This window comes from Erinaceus europaeus, chromosome 10 (assembly GCF_950295315.1).
Source record: "Erinaceus europaeus chromosome 10, mEriEur2.1, whole genome shotgun sequence".
NCBI lineage: Eukaryota > Metazoa > Chordata > Mammalia > Eulipotyphla > Erinaceidae > Erinaceus > Erinaceus europaeus.
Genome location: NC_080171.1, coordinates 18,620,374 through 18,644,260, shown reverse-complemented (window position 1 = coordinate 18,644,260; position 23,887 = coordinate 18,620,374). Strand labels below are relative to the sequence as shown.

The window sequence follows — 23,887 nt, the reverse complement described above, 5'->3', positions numbered from 1 at the left end:
CAGACCCCTTCCGAATGCCCCTCCCAAGAAAGACATTTCAAGGATCCCCCGTCTCTGCAAATGCTGCTCTGTTAACTCTCAGAGATCTGGCCTATCAACCCCCACCCCCCAGGGCAGCCTTCTCCACCCCTTTTCCTTCTGTGCCCATTTGGAGGAACTGCCCTTTCCCTGATGAGTCTGTCAGGGCAGGGAGGGATCCAGTGGGTCTTCTCCCCACATGACAAGGCATCTGACATGTAGGGCAGGGGTGGGGAAAAATCCAGCCCATTTGGCCTGGTTCTGTCAAGGCAATGGCAGGTGGGACTTGAAATTCAATAAATCTTGGAGCTTTTCTCATAGCAACGTTAAGTGCTACTTTTAAAATAGTTTTTAAATTGTTAATTCTGTATGATATTATATTGATAAATATTCAAATGGCCCTTGGCAGGGAAAAAAACACAACAACCCTGGTTTAGGGAATACTTGGTAAATATGGGATACATGGGTATATAAAAGAATGTTGTAGCCTGGGAAGGTGGCACAGTGGATGGAGTGTTGAATGCTAAAAAATGAGGTCCTGAGTTCAATTCTTAGCAGTGCCTGTACCAGAGTGATGCTCTGGTTCTCTCTCCCTCTCTTTCTGATTAGGAAATTGAAATGAATAATAAGAATGCCCCAGGCAGGAAAATAGCATAATGGTTATGCAAAAGACTTCTATGCCTGAGACTCAACCGCTGGCATTACCATAAGCCAGAACTGAGCAGGTCTCTGGTAACGAGAAAAAAAAAATAAATAAAAGAATGTCTAACTCACATCAATCAAATAAGAGCATTCATCTGGACAGCTCTACACTTCCCAGAAAGCCAGACCAGGATGTGTAGCCCCTGTTCCAACCACAAGGCAAGCTGACAACTCGGCCCTCCACCACTCCCATCCCTGCCACCATCCCCATTCAAGAAAAAGAGACCAGCACACTCCTCCAGTGATCACTACAGTTTATTGTCACTGACTAGGGCACGGACAAGGGGAGGAGAGGGAGGGAGTGCAAACAGCAGATGTCAAATAGCCAGATCTCTGGCTTCTGAACCCCTCTTGAGTGTGGACAGGTGGGTCATTAATTCAATAAATACAGAAGTGCTCTGCCCTGCTCCAAGGGCAGGTTCCACAGGGCTCTGAAGTCCGGCTGCTTGGGCCCATCCTAGGATTGGGAACGTCACTCTTCTGCTGGCTTTACTTGCTTGGCAGCCTCTAACTGGCAAAGCAGCTCATCCCACTGTACAAACTGCTTGGAGAGAAGCATCGTCTGGTCACAGGTCAAGGTGAAAACAGAAGACTGAGTGAGGGAGAGACTTTGCATGTGCCAAAATGGGGGTGAGAGGGGGAGCAGGGGAATAAACAGACCGGTTGCAATAGGATGAGAGACTGCTAGAGATGGAGCCACAGGGCCACTGGGGCCTAGCTGAGCGGAAAGGATACAGTCTTGTTGTACTCCTCCAGGAGTGCCTTGGCCGCCTCCGTGATCTCCACACACTGGTCCTGTAGGGCCAAGGAGCGGCAAAGAAGAGAGCTGGGCAAAGACCCTACTTCTCACCAACCTTCCTGCCTCAACAGGGGTCCTTATTCCCAGACAGCCTCAAAAAGATGACGTTTAACTCCAGAGTCAAAAGGAGCACACTGCTGTGGGAATTTTTTTTAATCATTTTTTGAAGATTTATTTATTAATGAGAAAGATAGGAGGAGAGAGGGAGAAAGAACCAGACATCACTTTGGTACATGTGTTGCAGGGATTGAACTTAGGACCTCATGTTTGAGAGTCCAGTGCTTTATCCATTGTGCCATCTCCTGGACCACAGGGAAAACTTTCATATAGGTGCCCTAGTAGCAGTCCAAAAGCTTGATGGGAGTATGCGCGCATTTATGGGAATATCCCCTGGTGTATAGCTTCTCTTCCCCAGCCCCTCCCCCTCACCCCACTTTTTTTTTTTTAATCATTAGTGATTTGATAATGGCTTACAAGATTCTAAGAAGGCAGGGGTTGGGCAGAGGCATAACAGTTATGCAAAGAGACTCTCATGCCTGAGGCTCTAAAGTCAGTCCCAGGTTCAATCCCCTGCACCACCATAAGCCAGGGTTGATCAGTGCTCTGGTAATGTACAAACCATTGTGTTTTGCTGTCAACTATATACCATTAACCCCCCCACCCATAAAGAAATTAAAATATAAAAAGCCAAGATGGCAGGGGTTTAGGTCCTTCCACACTGCACCCACCACCAAAGTTGAATTGTCACCCCCCCCAAAACCCACCTTTTGTTAACTTGGTGATAGGGAATGAACTCAGGACCTTGCACATGCAGAATGCCCCTGAGTCCAATTCCTATTCTATACTCTTCTTGAGAGAGAGAGAGAGAGACAACAGAGCACTACCCCACGAGATTCCCTTGCCATTGCCCACGCTATTCCCATGTGGTGTAGGGGATCAAACCCAGGACCTCCTGCAATGCCACGTGTTTGCTTTTCCAAATGAGCCATCTCTCAGTCCCTCCCTGTCCCCTATTTCTAGATCCTCTTTGAATGTTACCCTAGTGCTTGAAAATAATAATAGCAGGGGCAGGGGTAGATAGCATAATGGTTATGCAATGAGACACTCCTGCTGGAGGCTCCAAAGTCCCAGGTTCAATCCCCTGCACCAATACAAGCCAGAGCTGAGCAGTGCTCTGGTAAAAATAAATAAAATAAGTAAATAAATAAATAGTAGTAGTAATAGTAATAGTAACAATAACTCCCCCAACCATAGTCAAGAACACACCATCAGGGGCAGGAGACAGCTCACTCAGTAGCACACACACTACCACATTCAGTGACCTGGGTTTGAACCCCCCGCCACCAAAAGGGAGCATCGTATAGAGGAAGCTTCACAAGGAGTGAAGCATAAGTACTATAAGTTTCTATCTATTGCTCCCTCCCACCCTCCCTCTTTCGCCCTTCCCTCTCAGCTTCTCTCTGTTCTATCCATAAACAAATAAATGAATAAATATAAAAAGAACACACCATGCTCAAGAATTCTTGAGTACCGCTCAGCATCAAGCTTTTGGTGCCTCAGAGTAGCCCTACTCCGGGAGGGAGCCGGGCGACCCGTTGTGGCCCCAGGCAAGGTGCCTGCCTTCTCTGGGGCAGCTGGAAGGTCTTAAAGGATTAGCCCCTAGACTTCCCCTGGAGCTCGCCTCAGAGAAGCCTGGGCTACCTCCCCAGCTGGAGGCAGGGACAAAGTAGCTCACCACTTCTGCTGTCCCTTCCCCTCCTCCCCCTCCCGTACCTGCTGCTGGATGTGGATCTGGGCCAAGCGCTGCAGGCAGGCGGCGTGCTCAGGAACGGCTGTAAAACACAATGTGCACTGCCCGCTGATGCTGTGCCTCCCCCGGGATTGCTCAATAGTCTATTAGGTCTTTGGCAGGATTAGAGTATTGAGTGGAGAAGCTAAACAAACGGCAGGCTTCATCGACCATTGCAGCCTGGAGGTGGTGGTAGGGGCCCCCTGTCCACCCCACTCCTACTCCAGGATCCACGGTGGAGGGTACAGCCTCCCAGGGCAAGATAAAACCTTGACTCCCCAAAGGTGCCATGTTCCAGCCCCAGGGCTATAAGGAAGACTTGAGAAGAGCTTTGCTATCGCGAATGCTCATCCTTTGCTCTCAGTTCTGGGGGGCCAGGTCTACCTGGTCAAGAGAACAGAGAATGTGCAGGTGGGCAGAGGACGAGTGCCAAGTCCTAAGCTGGCCACCTGGAATTTCACACACCCCACGAGCCTCCGCCACCATACTGGTCTGCAGCTGAAGGCTGTCAGATGCTCAGCAGGTATTGAGACAGGGGCAGGGAGGGGGGAGCTTGGAGAGACACCTCCAGAGACAGACAAGATAGCAATCTGGATTCAATTCAAGCCAATGTCTGCTTGTCAAAACCGAGGCTGCAGGGCCACTCTGGACAGTGCGGCAAGAAGAATTCCCACAGGCACCCGGCAGGCACTCTGGCAGTAAAATCTAGCTCTGAAGGACAGGTGCCAAAGGGTGGGATAGCTGGAAGGCAGACGGATCCCCAGAGTCCAGTGCTGCTGGGCTTAGCACAGTAGAGTCTCGGGTCCAAACTGCATAAGGTTCTGAGTCAGCTCTCCATCCTGGCACTTTCCACCGCAGAGCATGTGGCAGGCACTCGGGGCGAGGGGGAGATCAAGGAGCAGACCCAGCCTGAGCCCAGGGAGCCTGCGGCGCAGGGAGTCCTGCCTGCCCACCCTTCCAAGCAGAGAGCAGGGCTGCAGTGCCCAGAGAGGTACCTTTGATGTGAGTGCTGTCCAGCAAGGGCACCAAGGCTTCCACCTGCTCCAGGAGCGCAACCTGGGCGAGGACGAACTGCTCCTCTGGGGCAGAAACAGACATGATCACGGTGGTGAGGCGCGCCAGGGCCCTGGAGGCCCACGCAAGGGGCTGAAGACTGTCAGGGGAGAAGCCTGACTCCGGGAGCCGCAGGTGATTCTGCCCACTGCCCCCACCCCCCTGTAGGTGCCCATCACTCCTCCCACCCCCACTTCTCCTGGAGGCCTCGGGCCTGACCTATCTTGAGCCCACGGACCACTAAGTATCTCAAAACCCCATCATTCTCCAAGTCTTTTTTTCTCCAGTATTTATTTATTTTCCCTTTTGTTGTCCTTGTTGTAGTTATTATTGTTGTTGTCATTCTCCTAGTCTTAACTGGTCTCCTATCAACAACCTCAGTGAGTTTCTCTGAAGCACTAGAAGGGGCTTGGGTCCCCACACACAAAATCTCCTGGAGGGAGTCAGGCAGTTAAGCACTCGTGGCGCAAAGCTCAAGGACTGGTGTAAGGATTCCGGTTCGAGCCCCCCGGCTTCCCACCTGCAGGGGAGTGGCTCACAGATGATGAAGCAGGTCTGCAGGTGTCTATCTTTCTCTCCCCCTGTCTTCTCCTCCTCTCTCCATCCTATCCAACAACAACGACATCAATAACAACAACAATAAAAACAACAAGGGCAACAAAATGAAAAATAAGTATGATTTAAAAAACTTTTAGGGGCTGGGGTAGATAGCATAGTGGTTATGCAAAGAGACTCTCATGCCTGAGAGTCTAAAGTTCCAGGTTCAATGCCCCACACTACCATCAGCCAGAGCTGAAAAGTCTCTGGTGAAAAGAAAAAAGAAATTTAAAAAAATGTTCCTGGAAAGATCTGCATGAGGAGATGTGTGTGAGACCACCAAGCACGTACAGCTCAGTGGCCCTGAGAGGCACAGTTACAAGCTCCAGAGAGCTTGGGCAGTGACAAGCCTGTCTAGTGAGGGCAGCAGGACTGGATGTTTTTTTTTTTCTTTTTTAAAATTTTAACAAGACAGATATGTAAAGTAAGATGGGGGGGCAGTATCAGGCGGTAGTGCAGCGTGTTAAGCACACATGGCGGGTGCCAAGTGCAAGGAAGGACCCGTGTAAGGATCCCGATTCAAGCCCCCAGCTCCCCACCGGCCGGGAGGTCGCTTCACAGGCAGTGAAACAGGTCTGCAGGTGTCTGTCTTTCTCTCCCCCTCTCTGTCTTCCCTTCCTCTCTCAATTTCTCTCTGTCCTATCCAACAACAGCAATAGTAACAACAGGGCAACAAAAGGGAAATAATGGCCTCCAGAAGCAATGGATTCATAGTGCAGGAACTGAGCCCCAGCAATAACCCTGGAGGCAAAAAAAAAAAAAAAAGAAAAAGAAAAAGAAAGAGAGAGAGAAAGAAAGAAAGATAGATAGACAGATAGGGGCCAGGTGGTGGTGCACTTAGTTGAGCGCACATTACAATGCACAAAGGACTTCCCTGCAAGAAGTCCCAGGTTCAATCCTAGGGACCACCATGCGCCAGAGCTGAGCAGTGGTCTGCTTTAAAAAGAAAGGAAGAACACTTGCCAGGGGCTGGTGAGATAGCGGTCTGTTGGGAGGGTGCCTACTTTGCCATGGATGGAACACTATGCAAGCTCCCAGCACCACATGGGACAGCACTGAGCAAAGCCCCATTGCTGTGGCGTCTCTCCCTCTTCCTCTTCTTCTCTGGTAAAGATGACCCAGCAAGGTGAAGCCCCAATGATGGGGGGGGGGAGAAGGGAAAAAAAGGATTTAAAAAAAAAATATTTATACTTATTTATTAATGAGAGATAGATAGAGAGAGAGAGAGAGAACCAGACATCACTCTGGTACATGTGCTGCCAGGGATTGAACTCAGGACCTCATGCTTGAGAGACCAATATTTAATCCACTGCACCACCTCTGGACCACAAAAAAAAGGATTCTTTTCAATTAATAGAGGAAAATAAATAGCAGAGTTAGAACTGGAGCAAAAAGAGGACATGAAATAGCCGGATGGGAGGATAGATCTAGCCAAATGTGAAGGCTTTGAATGACACGCTAAGGATGTGAGGATTAGTGGTCCAGGAGGTGGCACAATAGATAAATACTGGACTCACAGGCAAGAGGTCCTGAGTTCAGTCCCTAACATCACATGTGGGAGAGTGATACCTTGGTTCTCCCTCTCCTCTTTCCTCAAGATAAGTAAGTCTTTGTAAAAAGTACCTTTAGGGACCAGGTGGTGGCACACATGATTGAATGGACATATTACCATATGCAATGAACTGCGTTCAAGACCCTGGGCCCCACCTGCAGAGGGGAAGCTTTATGTATGAGTGGTGAAGCAGTGCTGCAGGTGTCTTTCTCTCAACCTCTCTATCTCAACCTTCCCTCTCAGCTTCTGTTTTTTGTTTGTTTGTTTTATAAATTTTTTCCCCTAATTTTTTAATATTTATTTTTATTAAAAATATTTATTCCCTTTTGTTGCCCCTGTTTTATTATTGTAGTTATCACTGATGTCGTCGGTGTTGGATAGGACAGAGAAAAATGGAGAGAGAAGGGGAAGACAGGGAGGGAGAAAAAAAGAGAGATACCTGCAGACCTGCTTCACTGCTTGTGAAGCGACTCCCCTGCAGGTGGGGAGCCGGGGGCTCAAACTGGGATCCTTAAGCCGGTCCTTGCACTTTGCGCCACCTGCACTTAACCTGCTACGCTACCGCCCAACTCCCTTTTATATTTATTTATTTATTTTCCCTTTTGTTGCCCTTGTTTTTTACTGTTGTTGTAGTTATTGTTGTTGTTATTGATGTCGTCATTGTTGGATAGGACAGAGAGAAGTGGAGAGAGGGGAAGACAGAGAGGGAGAGAGGAAAAGAGACACCTGCAGACCTGCTTCACCGACTGTGGAGCAACTCCCCAGCAGGTGGGGAGCCCAGGGCTCGAACTGGGATCATTAAGCTGATCCTTCTGTGGGTCCTTGCGCTTTGTGCCACCTGCGCTTAGCCTGACTCCCAATATTTTTTTTAAAAAGTATCTTAAGCAAGGCTGGGTGGTAGCGCATCTGGGTTCAAGCCCCCAGTTCCCACCTGCAGGGGGAAAGCTTTGCAAATGGTGAAGCAGGTCTGTAGGTATTGCTCTCTCTCCCTCTTGATTTCTGGCTGTCTCTATCCAATAAATAAAAAAAGGTAATACAAAAAACTTTTTTAGTATCATAAAAAAGGGGGGGGGCAGGTGGTTCAGCCAGTAGAGCACACGTGTCACCATGTGCAAGAACCAGGATTCAAGCCCTAGGTCACCACAAGGGAGCATCTATGAAGGGAAGCCTCAGGAGAGGCAAGGCAGTGCTGTGGTGTCTCTCCTATCTCTGTCTCTCTCACTCTCAAAAAAAAAAAGGAGAAAACAACAGCTACCAAAGCATCATGCAGGTACTAAGCCCCTGGTGGCAAAAAAGTAATAAGAAGAAGAAGAAATAAGAAAGGGAATGAGAGGGGGAGAGACCAGCTTATCTCTGGCATGTGGTGGAGGAGGGATTGAATCTGGGGGCTTCAGGCATATAAACCCTGAACTTGAACACTGCGTCATCTCTCCTGCCTTCTGGCTCACTATTGGATACTCACTCCTAGAATAGTTTCGATCATAGCTAGTGATCATTAAACATCTATTTTGGTGCTTCGCTTTCTTCATTAAAGATCTCTTGACTGAATGCACACAGATGCCTGACAAATCTTACCTTGTGGAGTAGCTAACTAACTCTTATCAAGTAACTACTTAGTAACTACTTAACTGATTAACAGATACTGCCAAGGCAGTAGTTCCAGCCTGGAACTCTGAAATTCCACAGTTCTCTCACTTCAAACATGTTGAAATTCATACAAACATCCCTCTCCCAAATGTAATGATCTCTATCCCCACCTTTACCTAGAAAGTCCTCTGACCAGTGAACAGAACTGAAGAAAGTATGGAAACTATATCCTAGAAGCTGGTTGCTGATAGAACTCCAGAGTATCTTCCTACTGTGGCTGTCACCATGGTCACCTGCAATTGGCCCGGAAGTATACCATACCCAGTGACTAGAGGACAACAGGACAGCAGGTCTGGCCTTAACCAAGAGCCAGACCAGAACTCCACAGAGCAGCTGCAGGGCTGTCCCCGTGAGAAGACTGGCAGGGAGCTATCTCTGTACCCAACTGCAGCCACAATCCACACCCCCAGAGGCATGTGTAAGACAGTGTCCAGACTACCTGCTAAGATGAACTGCAGCTTAGAAGCATCAGGTATGGCGATGCGGTCAATGTACTCGGGGTCCAGGTATTTGATCAGGTCTTCAACTAGAAAAGCAGCAGAATAGAAAATGAAATAGGCTCAGGGACTGGGACTCTGCATTATGAAGAATGTTAAGGGCACTGATCAACCTTAGGGAGAGCTTTGAGCTGATGCCCATACACCATGTCCAGGAACAGATCTCCATCAGGTCTCTTATCTCCAGCTCCCTGTCTCTCTCTCCACTTTGATCACATAGTGGCTAACATCAAATGTCAAAACTAAGAATACAACTGCCTCTATCGGGCAGGGGTAGATAGCATAATGGTTATGCACAGAATCTCTCGTGCCTGAGGCTCCAAAGTCCCAGGTTCAGTCCCCACACCACCATAAGCCAGAGCTGAGCAGTTAAAACAACAACAGCCTACCTCTATCATCCTTTTTCAGCATTCCTATCTTCAATAAGGATAGAAGACCCCTTAGCCCTCCATGCCACCAAGACCAGCTAGAGCTCAGTCTGATTTATAGTTAATACATAGGGTAGCTGCTCTGACATAACCAAAAACACATGGCTGAGCCAGTGAAATCGTTGGTTTGTCAGGAAAGTCATATTTTTCTGTGCAAGAATGCATCATGACATTTCCCACAACCCAATAGCTCACTTGGACGGTGCGATGCTTTGCCATGTGCACAACCCAGGCTTGAGCCTAACCCCCAGCCTGTGAGAGGAAGCTACAGTGCTATGATCTCTTTCACTCTGTCTCTCTGCTTCTATCTTAAAATAAATAAATGAATTAAAACAAAGCCTTGGCTGAGGATGTGGGGATATAGCTCAGTGATAGAATCATGCCTCAACATATATAAAGTCCTGGATGTGATCCCTTGGTTGAGCCAAAGCTGAGCTTCTTCTTGCCTAATTTCTTTCCTGTCTCTGAATCTTGTCTATGAACATCCCATGTCATTCCTCCCTCTGTCACCAAGAGGACCTTTCAGGCACAGCTCTTATCCTGTAACTTAGGATATAGTCATGGACTTCATGGACTTGGAATTTTACTATCAAGTAGGAAGTACACCCCAAATTCACCACTTCAGCAGGGGGATGTCTTCATCATATTCTATACCCAAAAGGTGACTCCAATGACCTACTAGGTTGAAAGGTCAAAACCAGGTCTCAGGACGCATAGACCTAGAAAGTCGCAGAGGCAGGCAGGCCATAGAAGAACTTACTCTTTTTGTATAGAATCTTCACCCTCTCCCTCTTGCTGGCAATGTTCCCCAAAGCCACCTGCACCTTGACCAAGCCGTCAGCTGCCTGATGAAAAGGAAATGAAAGCTAATGCTGAGACTGACCTCTCAAGGCTTAAAAGAGGAAAGAGCCTGCATTCACTCAAACTCCCAAACCTGTTGGTCCCAGAAATCTCACTTGGTCTCCTCTTGTATTAAAGGAGATGTGACCCAGCCTTCAGGGAATTCTCAGTGTGGAGGACGAGATAATTGTGTACTCCTTGGGGAGTTTCAAGTCAAAGTGGGAAGACAATGAATTGCTTGGGTGTCTAGGGGGTACTAGTATATACTATATCTTCCTTGCTTTCTAACTGTGAGTGAACCTGCATAAGTAGTAATGTAGAGAGGATTTGGGGAAGCGGGCAGGGGATAGCGCACTGAGTCAAGCGCACATAGTACAAAGCACAAAGACAGGGATCCAACACCCCCCTCCCCACATGCAGGGGGGTCACTTCACAAGCGGTGAAGCAGGTCTACAGGTATCTTTCTCTCTCCCTCTCTATCTTCCCCATCTCTCTCAACTCCTCTCTGTCCTATACAAAAAAAATTTTTAATTTTTAAAAATGGTTGCACGATTCATAGTGCTGTCACTGAGCCCCAGTGATAACCCTGCAGGCAAAAGTAATAATAATAAATTAAAAAAATAACAACAGGCTCTGTAAATTTTCTCACCCACATTTTAGGTTAGAATCTGATTTGAATGCTAATAGCCGAGTCAAATGTATAAGGAAGACCGAGCAGAGAGATGGGAGAGAAATCAGGAGAGTTATGCAACATTGATGTCAAAAGAGAATGTAACTGATGAGGTAATTCTTTTTAAAAAATATTTTTATTTACTTTATTTATTATTGGACAGAGACAGGGAGAAATTGAGAGGGGAGGGAAAGAGACAGAGAGACACCTGCAGACCTGTTTCACCACTCGTGAAACTTTCCCCCTGGCAGGTAGGGACCAGGGGCTTGAACCCGGGTCCTTGCACACTTTAAAGAGTGTGTTTAACCAGGTGCGCTACCGCCTGGCTCCGTGATGAGGTAGTTCCCAAATGAGAACACATCTGCTAATGACAACTCCACAAAAAGTGTACAAATATGACCTCAGAAGCATTTAACCAGGACATACCTGCAAAGTCCACCTTAAGAAAAAGGTCTCCCCATGGTAAATAAACAAATAAACAAACCTTAAAAGGGGGACAGTTGAGCATTGGTCCATATCTGCACACCCTGCCTCCTTCCCTTGCTAATCCTGCCCTTCTTTACCTTTCTGTAACTTCTCGAGCTTTTTTTTATCCACCTCGGCCCCGCCTCTTCTGGAGTCCCATAAACCTCTCTCTGCACAATCTTTTTTTTTTTTCTTTCGATTTGTATAGGACTCCATGACGGACCCTCCCTGGTGGAATTCAGCTCTAATGAAAACTCTTATATTCCGATTCTCGGGTGCGTAAGGTCTCCCCCACCTAGCCTGCGAGGAACAGAGGCTGAGGCTGAGTTACGTTTCACACTAAGCCCATCTCATGCAGGTGTCACTTCCCGCAGCGCCCTCCAAGGGAATCAATTGCGAGGGTCCGACCTGTGCTGGAAAGGCTCAGACTTTTGTTATTTTAAAGGTCTGACAGCCGGCGACTAGGCTAGAGCTGCAGCATCCATCCCGAGGACCACATCAGTAGATCGATTCTGCTCTGCCCCAGAAAGGGACCACTGGAGTCCAGACCGCTCACCTTCCGCGAGCCGCGCGAGCCGCCCGGTCCGTACACCCAGCGCTCCAGCTCCTCCACTCGGGCCTGTAGCCGCTGCACATCAGACACAGCCGCCATAACTACCTGCCCCGCCTCCGCCAGGAACAGCCCGAGGGTGGGACATCCGTCCAAGCAGAGAAGTCTAGCCAATCAGAGCGTACTGGCGCCCCGCCAAATAGGTAACGCCATCATTCGGGGCTCCGTACCGGAAGTGATCGGATAGGACCAGTGAAACGCTGCCTGGTTGCCTAGGCAACGACTAACCTGTCAGATCCTGCCTTAGCTTTTTTATTTCATTTTACTTAAGACCCTTTTTTGTCTAGAAGGGGATTGTGGGGGAGTGGGGGTCAAGGAGGTTTGGTGTGATGGTGTAGGTGGTGCAGCCAGTAGGGCGTTCATGTTACCATGCTAAGGAAACATAGTTCGGGGACCAGGTGGTGGTGCACCTGGTTAAGTGCACACATTTCAGTGAGCAAGGATCAGGGTACAAGTCCCTAGCCCCCACCTGCAGGGGCGGAAGCTTCATGATCGGTGACGCAGGGCTGCAGGTGTCTCTCTGTCTCTCTCCCTACCTCTTGATTTCTGACTGTCTCTATCCAATAAAGAAATAAAGATAATTAAAAAAAATTTTTTTTTAAAGGAAACACAGATCAAGCCCCAGGACCCCACCTTCAGGAAGGAAGCTTCTCTTATCTCAGTGCTTCCTTGACCTACACATATAAATGCACCCATTTTTCCAGGATAGATCCACTTCCATAGATAGTAACTGGTCCCATGGCAGACCAAAATCTTGGAAAATACCAGGAAAATATCTTATTTGGATAGTGTACCGCTTTGCCATGGACATGAGCCAGGTTCAAGTTCATCCCCCACCGCACTGAAGGAAGCTTCAGTGCTGTGGTCTCTTTCACTCTCTCTGCCTCTCTATCCCTATCAAAAACAGACAAACAAGAAACATAATTTGGGGGCCTGGGTGGTGGCACATCTGGTTGAGCACAAGTTAACATGCGTAAGGAACTGGGCTCAAGCCTCCAGCCCACACCTAGGGGAAATGCTTCAGGAGCAATGAAGGAGTACTGAAATAAAAAATAAAGTATTTGGGGCCAGGCAGTGGCACACAGGTTTAAGCGCACACATTACAAAGCACAAGGACCAGCAGCACAAGGACCAGCAGCACAAGGATCCTGGTTTGAACCCCAACTCCCCAACGGGGAGCAAAGGGGGGACTACTTCACAAGCAGTGAAGCAGGTCTGCAAGTATCTCTGTCTGTCTGTCTGTCTATCTATCTATCTATCTATCTGCCTACCTACCTCCCCTCCTGTTGCAATTTCTCACTGTCCTATCCAAAAAAAAATGAAAAATGGCCTCCAGGAGCAGTGGATTCGTAGTGCTGGCACCAAGCCCCAGCAATAACCCTGGAGGCAAAAATAAGTAAACAAACAAATAAATAAAGTATTTTAAAGAACAATCTTGTGGAATCTTCTAAGATCCTAGAAGTGTTTTTCACAGCTATTCAGCACTATAGTGGCAGAAGTGAGATTTGAACTCCATCCTGCATGCAAATGCTCTGCAACACCACTTCACTGTCTCCCCAGTAAACTCAGACCAGCTAATTGATGAGACCCAGCTCTTCTATTCATGGACTTTTCTTTTTTATAAAGTATTCTTTTTAATATTTATTTCCTTTTGTTGCCCTTGTTTTATTGTTGTAGTTATTATTGTTGTTATTGATGTCATTGTTGGATAGGGCAGAGAGAAATAGAAGAGGGGAAGACAGAGAGGAGGAGAGAAAGACAGACACCTGCAGGCCTGCTTCACCACTTGTGAAGCGACTTCCCTGCAGGTGGGGAGCTTGGGGCTTGAACCGGGATCCTTACACCAGTCCTTGCACTTTGCACCACCTGCGCTTAACCTGCTGTGCTACTGCCCGACTCCCTACTCATGGACTTTTGATACTGTCTCCCCCCTCTGAGAACCCTTGGCCAATATAGTAGTTTATGCATACCACAAAATTCCTCCCCAACCCCTAGACCCAAACAGGAAGAGGCACTGGAGAGGGAGACTTCAACTTTATTGTCAGATGTGACCCGAGGAACATCTCTTTCACAACACCCCATCCCAACCCTTCACCTGGCTTCTAAAGAGAAACAGGTCTGACTCAAAGAGGTAGATTCCTAGAGATAATATTGACACAGGGGTGCATATAATGAGATGGTGGAAATTTCTGGGGTGGCAGAACTCTTTGGTAGATGCTGCTAAACTTGGCCAAGAGGTGGTGCCCTCCCTTTACAATGAGGTAGATGTGACAGCAAAGGAAAGCTCTCTGGCTTCAAGTCTACATGGCAAGGGGAATAGTGGTCACCTCACAGGGCTGGGTTTTACAGTGGGCACCCTGGAAAAATCAAGGTGTAGGGACTGTTTCTTCCCCACTCAGCAATGGGGCTAGAACTCATAATTCCATGTAGGAGTTCTCAGGGTGAGGTGCTAGAAGGGTTCGGCCCTGTAGGGTCCAGGGGTGTAGGGTTGGTTGGGCACTGGGAAGCTGGCACAGGCTGGTGGCGGGCAAAAAGGACACCTGACAAAGGGGTGAGAAGATGAAAGAAAGCAAAAACAAGCAGGAAGCATGGGACATGGAAACAGAAGAGGAAAAACAAAGTCAGTATTAGTGCTAGAATATAACACACATGCCCCTGCCACAAACCAATGAGTGTGAGCCCTTTGGATCAGCGATTCCTATGCCAATACATAGGTCCATGATAAGGCAGACATCGTATGGTATCCATGCTAAAGAGGTCATGCCTTGTACCCCATGCCATGTAGCTACCCCCTTTAGCCCATGCCAATATCACAAACCCACATAGCTCATGCTAGTAGAGAAAAATCTAAAATCCCCATGCCAGTGAAGACAGCCTACAGTACCCATACCAGTGTAGACCACCCCGTTGATCTCTAGGGCCATGTTGATACTGCTGATACCACTGCCTGCCAGATTAAGAGGCCCATCCAGCCGTTCTTCTGTCCAGGAGGTGACAAGGGAGTCACATTTTAGAGAATCACACTTAAGACTTAGAAGCAAGCACTCACCCCCCCCCATCCTTATAAACAGCCCCCATCCACTTCAGTCGCTGTAACCATATAATTGTGTGAGTGATCTATCTCCCCCACCTCCAACATCTATCAGGTAATAGGTGAGTTCTTCATCAGTGCACAGTTCCCAAACCCACTCAGCAACAAGCCCCTCCTTACCCCTCAAGGGAACCTTGCCATGGGGAAGGAAACAAGGCCGAGGTGGGTCCATGGGCCCCATGAGCACAGCCCTCTTCTCTGGGGGCTCCTCCGGTGCCAGTTTCTCCCGTACAGGTCCCAAGGCCAGGCCCACAGGCAGCGCCAGTCGAGGGGTTGGAATTCCACTTTCCTCTGAAAGAGTAGGTCATTCAGATTCTCTGGCTCACTTAACTTTTTTTTTTTGATTAAAAAAAATTTATTATCTTTATTATTGCATAAAATAGCCAGAAATTAAGAGGAGTGGGGGTGATAAAAGAGACAGAGACACCTGCAACACTGCTTCACTACTCGCAAAGCTTTGTAACGTGTGCGCTTAATCAGGTGTGCCACCACCCAATCCCTCAGTTAACTTTTTCTCTGCCTTTGATTCATCCCCAAACCTGGGACCCCCAGAGGTCACCCAAACGCAAGCTCTCACTAAGTACAATTTCCACTCCCATGCAGATTTTCTACCTACAAGTTCTGAAGCTGGAAAGCACAAAGGACTATGGTCTATGACAATCTGAGGCTTTCCTTGCTCTTGGTTGTTAAGTAATCCAAGTTATAGGAGGCACAGATCACATGCAAATAGGAATGCTGGGTGAATGAACAAGTGTGGAACAGAGCTGCTCTGGAGAAAGGTAGCTGAAGTGTTTTTGCTAAGCTTCAGCCCCACACCACGGCAACCCATATCTCAGAATCCCAGCTTTTCTATACCTTAGATTGGAACCTCAAAACCCATAAACTTCAGCGTGGGGTAGGGGAGATGGTATAATGGTATGCAAACAGACTCATGCCTGAGGCTCCAAGGTCCCAGAGGTCCCAGGTTCAGTCCCCACAGCATCATAAGCCAGAGCTGAGCAGTGCTCTTGTAAATAAATAAATAAATAAATAAATGGCTAGGTGGTAGCGCATTTGGTTAAGCACACACATTACAGTGTGCAAGGACCCAAGTTCAAGCCCCTGGTCCCCACTTGCAGGGGGAAAGCTTCACGAGTGGTGAAGCAGGGCTGCAGGTGCCTCTCCTCTCTCCATCTCCCCTTCCCCTCCTCCCCTTCCCCTCTCAATTTCTGTCTCTACCTAATAACAAATAAATAAGTACTAAAAGCAAATAAAATAAATACGTGAAATACAAAAAAAAAAAACCTTCAGCATCCATCAAACTTAAGAACTCTGCTAGGCCTTACTGACCCATAACTCAATGCCTCCCAGACCACAGAGACCTTGCCCTCTAATATTCTGCCAATCAGAACCGACCCGCAGCCCCTAGAGATCTCAGACGCTCTTCCCCTCCCACCTTTCTCTCTTCTCACACCTTTCTTAATAGGGCTCGGACTCAGTTGTGCGCAGGCGTGCGCCGGCAAGCCAGAGGCGGGGCCCTGTTCGGGGCGTGGCCAGGAAGTGGGCGGGGGAGGGGCGGGGCCAGATGCGGGGGCGGGGCCCACAGTGCCCCGAGGGGGCGGTCCGGCCAGGCAGTAGAGCGGGGCGGGAGGGTAAGCCTGGCGCCGACCCTCGCGCCGGTTGCTGTCGATCGCAGCTTGGAGCTCCCCGGGTGAGCTGAGCGCGCGTGTCTCGCACTCGTACGGGTACAGATACTTCATGTACCTGCGGGCGGACGGGGGTGGCGTGAGAGGCTGCCCCCCTGCTCAAGCCCCGCTCCCTCTCCCCCGCTCCGGGCCTCACTGGGTGCGCAGAGTGAAGGCTGCCGATGTGATGGTGGTGGGGAGACTGAGGCCGCGAGTGACCTCCCGCCACACCTTGCGGTTGATGACTTCCACCAGGCCGCCCTTGGCCGTCACTAGGCGAAACAGCGCGTACAGGTCCAGCACCTGCTTCGCCATGATGGGCACGCGGTTCACTGGCGTCCCTGGGAGGGGGTGGAGGTTGGGGTAGACAGAGCCAGGGCAGGAAGGCTAAGACCCTGCCTGTGGGCATCCTGGGCGTGGGGGGGAGATAGGGTCAAGAGGGGGTCCTGGGCGTCCACCTACCAGAGAGGAGGGATGGGGAGGTGGGATTACAAGTAGAACCCCCCCCACACACACACACACACATACACACAAGGCCTCTTGAAGCAGGGACAAGAGGCTAGGTGTAGGGTCAACAGACTTCCAGTAAAGGGCTAGATGGTAAATGTTTTAGGCTTTGCTTGCTCAGTGATCACTATCAGAACGCCTCCACTCAGGCACTGTAACCTAAAGGCAGATAAAGGATAAAGGAATGGGTCTCTCTGAGTTCCAAACTGTATTTACAGACTCTGAAATGAGAACTGCAGTTTTGGGAAATGTACACCACCTTTCAACTTTTCCCATTGTTTAAAATATAATGCTGGGTAAGACAGAGAAAACATAGTGGTTCTGCAACACTTCCATGCTTGAGGCTCTTGAGATTCCAGGTTCAATCCCCAGCACCACCATGAGCCACAGCTGAGCAGTGCTCTTGTCAGTCTCTCATTAAAAATGAACAATTTGAGGGCTGGGTGGTGGCACACGCGGTTAAGCGCACATGATACTAAGCTCAAGGACCTGGGTTGGAGCTCCCGGCTCCCCACCTACAGGGGGGACATTTCACAAGCTGCGAAGCAGGTCTGCAGGTGTCTGTCTTTCCCTCTCTCTAGCTCCCCGTCCTCTCTCAATTTCTGTCCTGTCCAATTAAAAAAAAATGAAATAAAAAAATGTTTTTCATGTAAATATAAATCTAACCTGGCAGGCAGTGAGACTAGTCTTAACTGTCTGGCTTTAGCTTTCTGACTCCTGGGGCACTTCCTTGAACAACATCGAGGTAGATCTTAGGACTGCCCATGTGCAGAAGAGCCAGACACTCCCCCCCAAACAGCCGCCCCGGGATGGCTGCCCCAGGCCTGGGGATGGTTGATAGGAGAAGCAGCCCCCCCCCCCCCCCCCCCCCCCCCCCCCCGCCTCGGCTGACTGACTCCACAGCCCGCACCGCCCCCGCGGCCAGTCCTGACAAAGGGGCCTGTCTGCGCTGAGCGATGGGCCCCAGTTAATTCTTTACCGATCCTGTCCCCTTCCGCCGCCGCCTTTGGACCCGAACAATTAGCTGCGGTCTGATTAATGGGGGGAAATTATCGGCCCCGCGAGACCACCGTCCCCCCCCCTGCAGAGGAAGAGGAGGGGGCTGGGAGGCAGAGTTCCAGGTCTGAGGTGGGGGTGGGGGCGTGGGATCCTCTCAGCCCATCCTACCCCATCCTCCTTGGGCTGGGTGTGGCGGGAAGCTGGGGACACTGGGACCAGAAAAACCGGGTCTCCCTGGGGACCAATAGGTCATAGGGACTCAGGAAGAGTCCCTGGTTGAAAAAGATCTGAAAGAGATGCTGGGGTGGGGGCCTAGGGGCTTTGGCCTGCAGCTGCACTAAAGGAGGGGCTGCAGTGCAGCCAGTTAATTAGCAGCTTATCAGGCCTCACTCCCAGTGAGTTAATTAGCTTTGTAGAGAGAGAGATAATGACTCAGTCTTTGGACCCATGAATCTGAGGAGAAGCTGAAGTGATGGACTGCCGCCCACTCTGATCCCCTTCTGGTCCCCTGCGTTCTCTTCTCTTATTCCTTGAAAGGAATAATTCCTCCTCTCTACCCTCAATTTACAGGGTTCTCAGCCTGCCCCATTCGAAGTTCAGTCTAATCCCAGTCATTGCTGCTGTTGAGCATATGTGTACCCTGCCTTAAGGAGAAACTAAAGACAGGCAAGACCAGAGCAAGAGACATTGTTGAACGGGGAGCCAGGCATCCTCAACCCTCCCGTCCTGGGGACCCACCACCTCACCAGACCAGTTCCTCCAGCTGGTCTCCCAATTGATTCCACACTCCTTAATCTGTCAGTGGGCTGGCTACTAATTAATCCCTAGGTGGAGGAGGGGGTAGGGTCAGAGGTTAAAGATGGTATTGAGGGCCCAGAGGACAAGAGCTGTCAAACTCGGACCTCTGCAGAGAGCATCCAGTTTTGGTACCAAATCCCAAAATCTCCTTTCCTGGAACTAGGGACCACCAGCTCTAGCTACCTCCACCATGGCCAGCCCCAACCCCCACTAAACCCTACTTACCCCTCTTTTGCATGAAACTAAACAGGTCATCCAGAAATTCCTTCCTTTTAGGGTCTGCATCAAGCTCATATAGCTGGGGGGAGAACCAAAGTCATTTTTCAGCTTTGCTGACTCTCCCTCCCAGCAAGACCCCAGCACAGTTTGGACTCTGAACAAGGGCTCCAAGCTCAAGGTGTGAGTTGGGCTGGAAGTGTAGACTTCCTGGAATTAGGATCTCTCTCCCTCTGAGAACAAGTAGGGCACCTTTTTACAGAAACCAACCTACTGGGCAGTGGTACCCTGAGTACTTCAAACCACCTGTCTGGAGGTGTTGGGAGACAGAGAAAGCTGAGGAGGTTCAGCTTGTACTCCAGGGCATGCCCTGCACCCCCAGGGGAGGAGTCATGACAGGCTACACTGAGGAAGGGACAGAAACAACTGAGACACTCATCTTCATCCTTGACTGTTCATCCCTACAAGGACTTCTTGCTGTGCAAGTCTCTCTGTGTGACAATTGTACTGAAGGGCAAAGGCATCTCCAAACCATCCCTCAGGCAGAGGTGATGGTCAGAGGCACTTAGGATCATTCTGGGCTATCTCCTTTCAGGAACAGTGACCTGCCCACTGCAGAGGCAATGACGTTACCCCATCCAGGACACACCACCCATTCCCAGTGTTCTGGACCCCCACCTTCAGTATCACTCCCAACAAAACACCCAGGAGGAACAATTCCTAGAGTAACAGTGTCACCTACCTAGAGTAACAGTCCCTAAGGAATACCCATAGGTAACACTTGATCTTCCAACAAGAACTCTCAGAATCAAAAATAAATAAATAACCATGAGTACCAAAGCCCAGAATTCCATGGAACTAGACTTCCACAACTGAGCCCTAAGCCTTACAAATGGATACCTACAAATAACACATACTTTCTATTTCTAACAGAAATCTATACCCAGGAGAAGTAGTTGCTAGAGCCAATCTCCTGAGTAACCCTTGTCATTTTATGCTAATGCCACAGAATACTAACCATAGTGAGCTCTGCTACAAAACACCCAAGGACCAACACCCTACAAGTAACCCCACCAGAATCACACAGCTGCAGCCATGGCTGCAGAAGGCACAGAATGCTTTTAGAAAGACAGCCTGGAGCACTGCTTAGAATACATCTGAGGAAAAAAAAAAAAAACTGGATGGGGGGCCAGGCAGTGGCACACCTGGCTAAGCGCTCTGGGTTCAAGTCCCTACTCCCTACCTGCAGGGGGAAAGCTTCGAAAGCAATGAAGCAGGGCTGCAGGTGTCTCTATCTCTCCCTCTTCTCTCAATTTCTCTCTGTCTCTAGCCAATAATAAATAAATAAAAATATTTTTAAAATTCTATTTAAAAAAAGATAACATCTGGATGGGTTCCACAGGAAGGAAGAATGAGCCCCTGTGGGTGAGATCTCATCTCCCAGTTGCACAGAGGCACCTCTGTCACACTGCAACTATACTGTCACCCATAACACTCCAGATAAGCAGAGGATTTGAATGGCGGAGGTGCTACATGGAAAGGAGACCGGGTATGGCAGGGGAACGTCAACCTCTGTTCTCCTTCCGAAGACAGAAGTAAGTCAACCAGGACACCCTCACTGGTCAGTGTGATAGGACCTTGTATCTTGTACCATAGTTAGAGTGGGCTGGTACTGGTACTGGAATCGCCAGATCCAGATCCCCCTTGCTTAAAATAATTCTTGAATGCCCCAAGACCCTCACACTTCCTCTCCCAGCTTCTCCAAGAGCCTGCAGCCTTTCTGCCTTCACTCTCCTAGGTGCTTACTGCTGCTCTTCACTTTCCATGTTTTGGGTAGCTGTCCCTTCTTCCTTGACACTGTCCTCCAGTCTTCCCACTGTCTGTCTAGATGTTGGTCTCTGACTTTCCATCTTGTACAGAGAAGTGAGAGTAGGTGGGTTACTAATCACCTGGTTCACCACAGGCAGAAGGGAACAGGGCCTGACACTGGGGGTGGGGGTCCTACCTGTTTGAACTGTTCTTCATAAGTCCACTCATGAGGATGCGGTCCAGGGGCTTGATTGGAAGGTGAGTTAGGACCCTGGGCTCCTGGACGGCTCTCAGCTGCTTTCTCTTCTGTCCCAGTTTCGGCTTCCTCCTCTTCCTCATCCTCTTCAGGATCCTCCACTTCCTCAGCAGCAACCTCCCCAAAAGCCCCCTGAGGGGCCTGTGGGGTCTGGTGGCCCAGCAAGTGAGGCAGGTGTCCCGACAAGGAATGCCTCGGTGGCTGCAGTGGGCGTGGAGGGGCCAAAGGCCCCACCCCCTGGGCCAGTCTGGCAGTCTGCTGCCTCTGCAGCAGGACCTCCATGACAGTTTCCAGGCGCAGTCCCCCAACTGGGTTTGGGCCTGGCACCAGGCGGCCCCCGGAAGAAAGGGCTGCCTGTGAGAGAGGGAATTACAGATGCTGGTTCCGGTTGTCCCCACCACCTTCAACACAAGGGGGAGGTAGTCATGAATTCAGCAGATTGCAGGGAGACAGAGAAAAGGAACATAGGCTTCCCAGAGTCAGTCAGAGACAGCGAGATAGAAATAGCAAGAGAGACAGAATCAAGACCCAAAGAAACAGAAATGGGTCTTGACTGAGGACGGGTAGAGACTGCTGAACAGATCCAAGAGGATGACAAGGACCAAAAAACAGAGCTGGAGGAAGAAAGGAAGAGCAGAGAGTCTGAGATCTAATAGTGTGAGACAATGAATGCCAGAGAGATGTGAAGACAGCTGACAGAACAAGAGACAAGGAGAAATGGAAGTGGGGAGAGACAGGCACTGAGACAGAAGGAGATGAAACAGAAATGTCAGACAGAGACAAGAATGAGACAGAGATGGGAAGAGATGAGAGAAGATATTAGGTAGAGAGACAGGGATGGTAAGAGAGACGGAGATGGTAAGAGAAATAGATGAATAAGGGTGACAGTGCAGAGAGAGGGAAGCAGAGAGAGACAGAGAGGGATTGAGTCAGGTAAAGACTGACACAGCAAGACAGAAAAGAGATTAGGAAGACAGTAAATATTAAATGGGACAAACGGAGGAAAAACAGACGGATAGACACAGCAGAGACGCAGAGGACTAGAACCTCAAGAGGCATGGAGACAGATGGTGAGCCGGGCAGAGCCCAGGGCCGGGATGGGACTGGAGACTGCGGGAGTCTCCAGACCCACTCTGGCGCTCAGGGGCCGCACTCACCAGCCTGGCGCGGCCCGCTGCCCCCGGCGTCTCCACGGCTGGCTCTGCCTCTGCTCCGCCCGCCTTCCAGGAGGGAGACCACAGCCGCTGGCTCTTCAGCTTGTTCCCCGCGCCCCCGGTGCCCGCCGCGCTCCCGCTGTGCGCTCCTCTGGCCGCGCTGCCTCTGTGCGCTCCTCTCTCGCTCGCTGGCTCTGACTCTACTGGCGGTGGCCGCGGGGGCGGGACCCTAGCTGGGTGGGCGCAGAGAGACCGGGGTGGGCGCTGCTGCTCCCTGACTCCCAACAGGTGTCTCCCACCTTCCAAGCATTCAGATTCAGCGGGAGGGGGGTGCTGGAGCACTGTCCGCGATCATACAAGAGAGCGAGCAGTCCATTGCCCTTGGACATGAGGAGTCAGCTACTGGACTCAGCACCAGGGCCCTGACCGCCCCCACCATGGGGTCCCAGACCCCCACACTCAGTGCCCCGCATTCACACACCAACATCCATGTTCACATGAGTGCCAGTATGCAACTGCCCAGGTTTTTCAAGCAATGACTTGAGTAGGTTGTAATGGGATGTGTGTGTATGTGTGTGGGGGCGGGGGGCAGGGTAGGGGGTGTTTCATTTTGCAGGAAGCTGGGAGGGGTATTACCGGGTCCTGCCAGAACAGAAGCTTCCCTTCCTGCTCTGCCCAGGTACTGTCACCACCTGCTTGCACACTGCAGTTTGCCAAGACCCCGGTACACCGGTGGCTTCACACCCCTGCACTCACACACGCTGAGGCCTCTGAGCTGCCTGCACACACACACACAGCAGAGTACGTACACAACATGAAGAAAATACAACCACTTTATTTTTACTCATTTATTTTTTTACCAGAGCACTGCTCAGCTCTGGTTTATGGTGGTGTTGGGGATTGAACCTGGGACTTTGGAACCTCAGGCACTCAAGTCTCTGCACAACCACTGTGTTATCTCCCCCACCCAATTACACACTTTTTTAAACCCCTCCCTTTTTGTATTCTATTACAGAAAAATTCAAACATACACTCAAGGAGTGAAAACCATAAAGTATCTCCAGTAGTTATCAGACATTTCAACAGTAATGAGCATTTAGTCCTCTCTTCAGATGTGTTCTCCCCTCATGGAGGTGTGAGCCTCTAAAGTCCTTCTTCAGAACCCTTATCCTACTGCTTCAGGCCCACCCTACCTTCATTCATACCCCAGAGGTTCATTTGGGGGCTCTGAGTAGCCTAGACCTCACTCCTCTCGAGCACCCTCACCTTGTCCAGTCTCTTCCTCCTGCCGAAGCCACGAGGGTGACCTAGAGGTGATGCCACTGTGTGAACACATCTGTGGGGGGCAGCACTTAACTTGAATGTACAGCTCTGCGATGTTAAGCTCAACACCACCTGACTTCACACCCAGGAAAACACACATCAGGCCAAGATTCCGCCAGAAGGCAGAAGTCCAGGTGTAACCTCTTCCCTAACCATCCTCTCCCAACCAGTCCCTGCGTCTCTTTTCTTTTTAATTTTTTAAAAATTATCTTTATTGAGTAGAGTCAACCAGAAATCAAGAGGGAAGGGGGTGATAGGGAGACAGAAAGACACCTGCAGCCCTGCTTAATCACCCATGCTTTCCCACTTCAGGTGGGGACCAGGGGCTTGAACCCGAGTCCTTGTGCATGCAATGCGTGCATAAAAATGTTTATTTACTTATTTTTATTATTGGGTAAAGATA

The 23,887-nt window shown here is 49.7% G+C and overlaps 2 protein-coding genes across 4 annotated transcripts; both read right to left on the bottom strand.

Annotated features, from left to right (window-relative positions):
* Positions 1-954: 954 nt before the first annotated feature.
* DCTN3 (dynactin subunit 3) lies at positions 955-11,757 on the bottom strand. 2 transcript variants are annotated; one of them, XM_007522841.3, is made up of 7 exons: positions 11,614-11,757; positions 9,843-9,927; positions 8,597-8,683; positions 4,304-4,387; positions 3,293-3,351; positions 1,456-1,515; positions 955-1,282 (listed from the first exon to the last, which is right to left on the bottom strand). In XM_007522841.3, exons 1-7 carry the CDS (start codon positions 11,707-11,709, stop codon positions 1,193-1,195), a joined length of 561 nt encoding a protein of 186 aa, XP_007522903.1. In that variant the 5' UTR covers positions 11,710-11,757; the 3' UTR covers positions 955-1,192. The 2 variants fall into 2 exon arrangements, with proteins under 2 accessions (XP_007522903.1, XP_060055238.1); XM_060199255.1 differs by lacking the exons at positions 955-1,282; positions 1,456-1,515 and adding an exon at positions 1,985-2,122.
* Positions 11,758-13,686: 1,929 nt separating this feature from the next.
* On the bottom strand, positions 13,687-22,392 carry ARID3C (AT-rich interaction domain 3C). Of its 2 annotated transcripts, XM_007522906.2 has the most exons (8): positions 22,165-22,392; positions 20,948-21,361; positions 18,952-19,024; positions 16,580-16,763; positions 16,212-16,501; positions 14,879-15,049; positions 14,558-14,647; positions 13,687-14,207 (listed from the first exon to the last, which is right to left on the bottom strand). In XM_007522906.2, exons 2-8 carry the CDS (start codon positions 21,287-21,289, stop codon positions 14,104-14,106), a joined length of 1,254 nt encoding a protein of 417 aa, XP_007522968.1. In that variant the 5' UTR covers positions 21,290-21,361; positions 22,165-22,392; the 3' UTR covers positions 13,687-14,103. The 2 variants fall into 2 exon arrangements, with proteins under 2 accessions (XP_007522968.1, XP_060054896.1); XM_060198913.1 differs by lacking the exon at positions 14,558-14,647.
* Positions 22,393-23,887: the final 1,495 nt, after the last annotated feature.